At 35.3% G+C, this 7,760-nt stretch overlaps 1 protein-coding gene across 1 annotated transcript in view; it reads left to right on the plus strand.

Moving 5' to 3' along the window:
* The first annotated feature begins 3,823 nt into the window (after positions 1 to 3,823).
* Positions 3,824 to 7,760, plus strand: part of LOC107751466 (von Willebrand factor D and EGF domain-containing protein-like) — a 75,213-nt gene continuing 71,276 nt past the window's right edge. Inside the window, exon 1 of the mRNA XM_016567212.1 lies at positions 3,824 to 4,153. Within this exon, the coding sequence (XP_016422698.1) occupies positions 4,069 to 4,153 (85 nt within the window). The 5' untranslated portion in view covers positions 3,824 to 4,068. The remainder of the gene's footprint in view (positions 4,154 to 7,760) is intronic.

Here is a 7,760-nt window from a genome sequence, read left to right on the forward strand (position 1 = left end):
TGTGTATGTGTAATGACATTTGTTAGTTCAGTATTTTGCACCAAATTTCAATTCGGTAACCAAAACATTTTAAATTTTACAAGAAATGTGATGGGTTATTTATATTTGTCAATGATAAAATGAGATTTATTATTTTTCTATCTATCTATCTATCTATCTATCTCTGTCTACAGTATCTATCTATCTATCTATCTAACTATCTATCCATCCATCCATCCATTCAAATGATCACAAAGTTAAAATAAGTTAAATAGTAATGTTTATATATTTACTTATTTATTCATACATTAATTCAAATTATGAATTCCAAACATAATATAACATAGTTTAAACTATTTTTGCTAACTAAATATATTGGTGGTTAAAACCCTGATACTTAATTTCCTAAAATATGACTTTGTTAACAGGATTAACTTGTTTAACTTGTTTTCAAATAAACAAACAAACAAACATACATACATAAATATAAATATATATATAAATAGTACCACAAGAATGCACAGTATTCATTATAAGAGTCAAAATAAGATGATGACTATGACCACAAATCATACATTAGTAGATCATCTTCTGAGAAATGTTCTGATATAACAGTGAATATATTAGCACAGCAAGAGCTGCAGTAAATAATTTTCTTCTCAGTTTTTTTTTTGTGGAAGTTAACAGCGTGTCGATTGAAACAGGACTACACTTTGATAGATTTAGGCCTGAACATACACATTAACAATTTAGGAATTACCAAATACTCCCTTAAACGACGTAACGCTCAGTGTGTCGTGGAGAATTGAGACGGCGTGGCTTGTTACCTGCTGATTTGACACTTAACCCCCTGTAAAGTTTGTTTATGAGCAATAGAGCAAAGAAAGCAAGACTGGCGCTTGTCAACTCAACAGCGACAAAAGCCAGTTTCATATGGGGGAAAATCACATGTGTGTGTTTGTGTTTGAGATAGCGAGACAATCTTAGTCAAAAGCTCAGCATGAAAGACATTGATAAGAATAGTTTTTGCCTAAAATAGCTTTAGAGAAGTTAGTGTTAAATAGACCTCCATAGATCTGAACTTGAGCTGACAGAAAAGTGTCTTTTAAAGCTCCAGGTGCACTGAGGGAATAGTTAATTGTATGTCAATGTCATTGAATGTCAAATATTAATGCGTCTTTAAGCTTTGAGAATAAAGAAACCTAGAATCTGTGCAGCGAACACAAAGTTAGAGGAAAAAATATGCAGGGGAGGGATGAACGTTTTAAATAAAAGACCTTTGAGATTGTATTTCAAGGTCTTAGAGGGCTTTCAGAGTGACAGGTTTCCTAAACTGCCACCTTAATGCGACAGCATGACCTTTTAAAACATGAAAGATCTCGATTTAGCATCCCAGTACATGATGTATGATTTCAGAAGGGTTTCTGAAAAATAAAAATAAAATACCTTGTAGTTGAAAAGTCCTTTATCTACAAGGTATTTTCATTTTTGAAATGCTGTTTTTTTTTTCACATTTATGCTGGTAAAGAAGATTGTAGCTCATATTTTGATTGAATGCCTTTAGATGGTTAATTTTAAAAGGTGAATGAGGTCATCATTCGTCTCTTATTTAAAAAAAGAAAATAAATATTTGAATTTTTAAAATATCAGATGAAGTAGCATTGCACATACAATGCATATACATTTTCAAATGCATTTATTTATTTGTTTGTTTGATTGGTTGCTTGTCTGAGCTTGCATTCAATTCTGAAAGTCTAAAAACGAAAAGTTTTTATTGGTCCTGATTAAAACATTGTAATTCCTGCCATTAACACTCTTAAAAATAAAAGGTTCTTTCACAGCGATGCCATAGAAGAACCATTTTTGGTTCCACAAAGAACCATTCAGTCAAAGGTTCTTTAAAGAACCATCTCTTTCTTACCTTTTTATAATCTGAAGAACCTTCTTTCTTAAAATTTAGACAAAAAGGTTCTTCTATGGCATCATGAAGCGCCTTTATTTTTAAGAGTGAATTGCATTGCTAGAAGGTTGTGCAATAATCACTCAAAATAGTCCAGGTCCTCATTTTCTTTGCCCACGTTTATAACAATTTTAGGAGAAAACTTTAATTTATATTCACCACAAGTACAGGTATATTTTGGACACACTGGAATGAAAATCACCTCTAGAATTTGAGAATGTGGACGTTTTCCACAGTTTTATCTGGTAAGTGACTCCTGAGGAAGAAAAATATATATAAAGTGGATCTCTGAAGGCTCCTCTCAAGTGTAAAGTCTAAGCTTTTGACGTCCCAGGCAGATGATCTGAGAAAAGTTTTATATATCTCTTATGATGGTAAAAGATTTCGGAACATAGCACTGGTCCTTGATCACAACTTCTGGGGATCTTCTATTCAAAGCTCTAGCTTAAAGGAAAATCCCTTCTCAGAGATGCTCATCAATTGTGAGGAGGGATGGAGACTTTTTTCAGCCCAATCCAAAGGCTCCCCCTTGGCATGAGGTTTGAACTTTAATCCAACAGCTTGAGGGAGAATGAGACCCAAAGACCTTCACTAAAGCCAGTTCATGACAGGGACCTCAACTTCTTCTCTCAGCCAGACTGCAGGCATTAGAAGCGGATATAACAGCTAAAACTTCAGCCTCATACAGCGCAGCCCTCTCACCCTCTTCCAGGTGGCATCCGAGTCGCTCCGTGCCAAGAGATTGAGAGGGATATACACATTTGGCCAGTCAGGAATTTGGTTTGGAGAAGAACAAGCCCAGAGAGGCAAGGTGTTGGCCTTATCGTGAGCTCTGGGGCGCTGAAGGTTTGAGACCAAAAGCTGGATGCTTTCAAGAAGATCAGCTGATATTGAAAAGTGCCAGATATTCTCAGATAGGGGAATTCACACTGAAAGTGTGGTAAAATGTCATCTAAACAGCATTTAAATAAAGGTTCCTCGCTGGTTCTTTGCAGGATAAGGTTCAAGAACTGCTGTATAAATTTTATATTCGGATCTTTGGATCATCTTTCTTTGGTTCTTCTATGGTTCAGTGCATTGGTTTTAGGTATCAACTTTTAACAGAGGTAAAATTAAGCCCATTTGGGGGCTTTGAAGAACTTGTACATGTGTTAACATTCAAAACGTACCACAAAAAAAAGTTCAAACATAGATTCATCCATCCATGATGATAATTTACCACCCATTTATTGTTATTAGTCCATTTGACCCCCTTTCTTCTTATTGATCCACACATCTTTAAGCAGCACACAGGCATCCAGAGAAACAAATTCATACATTTGAATGAATTTTAAGGATGGTAATTGGTGTTTATTTTATTTTTTTTATTTTAATTTATTTATTTTATTTTTTTGTAGACTGTACTAAGAGGACACTGAGAGAGTGAAAAAACAGCCCCATTTCGCTACAAATTTATGTTTTATGTTTTGGCTCTTATTATGAAAACTGAAAATGTTCTTGTCATTTTTGTTTCCTGTTTCCTGTCTTAATTGGTTGTCACTTTTATAATATTTTTGCCATTTTATACTGTAATAAATAATAAAATGATATATTTTTTTTAAAATCTTTTTAATTTGTATTTTTTCTCTCTCATATCTACAGTAGGCTATGCATTAGTTGTGGTGCATTTAGCATTTTGTTTTCTATCCGTAACCCTAGAAAACACCCATGATCCAAGCGATTTCACCTAATTTAATGTGGAAATTATCATCTTTTCTCCATTTTAGCTTCATCAAATGACCCTTTTCTGAGCTTTTCATTGCTTTTCATGAGTTTGTTTCACTAGAGAGACCCGATAAGTGTCCTCCTACTCTCCAGTTAATTGAGGGCTTCTGACTTGGAGTGCCCCCTTCACTCCTCAAGACAGATGAGTGTTTACACACACAATGATCCAGGATTCTTCTTACTGCCCATAAATTAAGGACAATATGTTGTGCGCAAGGAAACTTCCTTAGTCTTTGGGGGAATACATGCCAACATCAGGAGCAGAGTGTTCAATCACCCCGCAAACTTTTATCCTGTGTAACCAAACTGCCCCAAACTTTCCGATGGGATCCCCGTGGAAAAACGCGTAACTGTGAGACTCGAACATGGAACTTTTTAACGTCTTTTTAAACTCATCCGTCTGCATCTGGTGCCTGTGTTTACTACCGCTCAAGTTACTTGCGCATCTGGGTAAGTCAAAAACATGCTTATATTAAACACTAACGCTGTTTTAAAAACATAATTTGATGCAATTTTAAGACGGTTTCTGTATCGCGCAGCAGATTGCGCTATTGATGGAAATAAGTTATGCATGCAACTTTTAAGCTCTGAATGCTAAAATGCGATACTTACTTGTTTACTCAAGAATTTGCCACATTACCAGTGCAAAACGTAAAGATTCACAAATCTTGTACATAAAAATGTTGTAAGTACTTTTTTCCCCCATTATTTCATGTTGCCATTATTTATGATGCTACTATTTTTATTTAATTTTATATTGCATGCACTATTTTTTTTATTTTTAACTAACCTCATAACATCAGTTTAAAGTTTTTTTTTTGTGGTTTTTAGTTGATTTTATTGTTTTTTGATTATTTATTTATTTTACTGCAATGTGTTTTATGTTAATATGTAGGCTATTTTATTTTATTTTATTTTATTTAGCTCATAACCGTTTAAAAGTTGTGCATAAGATTTTTGTCTGGCTGCGTCAGGAACATGGTGTTGAGATAAATGTGTTTTCAATCCGCAAGACATTGTTTTCATTAGTGCTCAATATCCCGGTCCTCCAGCGGGATTGAACAGCTGTTTGAAATCTGTGCTAAACTTCGTTGTAACTCTGCGCACCAAATGGAGAGTCTGTCTGCGCAGTGATAGAAACGTGCTCTGTGGAGAAAAGGACGCTCTCTCTCTCTCTCTCTCTCTCTCTCGCTCTCGCTCTCTCTCTCTCTCTCTCTCTCTCTCGCTCTCGCTCTCTCTCTCTCTCTCTCTCTCTCTCGCTCTCGCTCTCTCTCTCTCTCTCTCTCTCTCTCGCTCTCGCTCTCTCTCTCTCTCTCTCTCTCGCCTCAGTGCCATTACGGGCTATAGACCTGTGTAAATTTTACACAGTTAGAACATTTGGCCTGCACATCATGTGCATTACACTATACTTTTTTTTGCATTGCTTAATAATTTTATTTTATTTTATTATTTTTATAGTCTGTATTTGTCTATAATAAAGTAAAATTATATACAATAAAATTATATAGTATATACAATTTATTTAATAATATTTTGTATTTAATTGTTAATTTTTGCATAGATAGATAGATAGATAGATAGATGGATATATTTATATAATTTAATTATATTTAATAATATAATTATATTTATTATTTTTTAATTGCTTTCATTTTTACATTTAAAATGCTTGTATATTTAAATTTTATTTAATTTTGATCATTCAAATAGTTGAAATATATAAAATATACATAAATATACAAATATATAAATTACATATCATTTTTGTATCTCCTTTGTGCATAGCCAGCAGTACCTTTTCATCATAAGTCAAGAGGAAAATATTGTGATTTTTTTTTGAATCCAGTCAAAATAGTACATTATTTTAGCAGTTTATTTATACCAGGAATGAGGCGCTTTTGGTTGCATTTAACTGTTATTGTAACTGGAAAAATATTATTCTTATAATTATCATTGCATTTCTTGTTTAGATTTATTGTATCATTAAGTAGTTTTGTGGGTTTTCGTGATTTTTGTTTTATTGTTTGTCTATGTTATTAACTGGGTTATTGTTTGATTTATTATTTATATTTGGTTTATTATTTTTATAATTTATGTGCATGTCCTGCAGTACCTTTTATGACCACAAGGCACAGAAAACCTTAAAGGGTTAGTTCACCCAAAAATGAAAATTAGCCCATAAATTACTCACCCTCAAGTCATCCTAGGTGTATATGACTTTCTTCTTTCAGACGAATCCAGTCGGAGTTATATAAAAAATTGTCTTTGATCTTTCAAGCTCTATCGTTGTACTCAGCGGGTGTTGCAGCCTAATTTTCATTTTTGACTCAACTAACCCTTTAAGTCTAGAGGTAAATACTAGTGTGAAAATACTTTTTTAATCCAGTCAATAGCAAAACATTTTAGCTGTTCATCTGTATCAGGCATAGGGGGATTTTGGTTGCACTTTGTTTGTTAGTGTCACCAGAATGAATATTATTTTAGGCTAATGAATGACGTTATTGCATATTAAAGTTTTGACATGATTGTATATTAATTATTTTGTGCTAAACTACTAATTTTGGCAGGTAATGTTTTAGGGATAAACAAAGCTGTACATAAAATATTCAGATAAATGTCTAAATTTTTGGGTGTTGTCTCTTGCACAAAATCCTCCCAGCGGTGTCCTTTCATTCAGCAGACCATGAACGAGTCCTTCTCCATGATATTTCTTCAGTGAATCATCAGCGTTGACTTTTCAGTCTTTATTAAATGTCCGACAGCTGTGTGTTTGGATCATGTGATCTCATCCCTCATAAGCCTCATCGAGTGAAAAAGAGACGTTACCGAGTCCTCGGGGTTTGGGTGAATTCCTGGCTGAGCGAGAGGAGGAAACAGATGAGTGCGTTTGCAACTGTGAAAGTCTTTCGCTTTAATATCAAGGACAGTTTACTGTGGTCACTGATATTTCATAAACGTAACAGACCCAGACCCAACAAACCCATTTATTTTTATGAATCTCTCTCTACAGCCAGAGAGAGTGAATATCTGGAGCTGTTCCTCTCCTGCAGTGTAATCAGCTCTTCATTCGTCTGAGAGGCAGACTGTCACAACAGATAACTCACATTTAGCAGCCCTGCAACCCTCCCACATGCACATATGGATGAACTTGTGTGAAAGCTCTCCAGCTTTAAGAATCCTTAAACACTACATGCTTAAAATAAAGATCCTTTGCAGCTTGTTTGGTTCAGCAGGATCCTTCTTATCAGTTTGTATTTTACTCAGCAGGAGCTGAGTTGAGTTTTGAGTAGGCTATATAGTTTTTGGCAGGTTAAACCATGACTTTATGTCTTCATATAACTTTATATCTAACATGGTGATGGAAAAAAATGAGATTGGTGCAAAAAAAAAAAAATAGTAATGCTTTAGCTTTTGCGCTTACAAGTTTATTGTTCTCCAAAAAAACGTTGTATTTGCTGACAATACCTTTGCATGTACTCAAATTTTGCGAGAAACCCGAAAACTGGTGATGGATGGGATGAAAAATTATAGTGAAACACATTTTTAGAGATGCACCGATTGACAGGCCAGTGATCGGAATCGGCCGATTTTTCGCATGAGCGGCCCGGATCGGTGACGGGTTGATCAGTCTCACGTCTTGCCGATTCCGAGACGATCCTTTTATTGCTAGCGGCGCCGGCAATGACGTCACTGCCACACGCACACCCACAGTCCCGTGTAAACATGTCGTTTCACGTGAGAATGATTCTAATGTTAATTGCATTTAGTGTAAACGGCGACTGATAATGTATTTCGTGCCAGATGAGGCTTGCACAGCCTGAGTGAGTGTGTGAGAGAGACAGCACACACACTGCTCAATACTACCACGAGGACAGCCCATGGAGCGAGGAATCCAACTCCTCAGAGAGGATTAACGCTCAAAAGAAAGCACCATACTCACAATAACCCTCAATGGTGAGGGGAGCGATGCTTCCAGTGTGTCGACAGAGACACACTAGTTGAGTGGAGCCCAAGGTACCGGGGTCTAAACCAACTCAGAGAAAGGGAACAAGATCAA

The sequence above is a fragment of the Sinocyclocheilus rhinocerous genome, unplaced genomic scaffold (genome assembly GCF_001515625.1).
Source record: "Sinocyclocheilus rhinocerous isolate Xijiao unplaced genomic scaffold, SAMN03320098_v1.1 scaffold2046, whole genome shotgun sequence".
NCBI classification, from domain to species: domain Eukaryota; kingdom Metazoa; phylum Chordata; class Actinopteri; order Cypriniformes; family Cyprinidae; genus Sinocyclocheilus; species Sinocyclocheilus rhinocerous.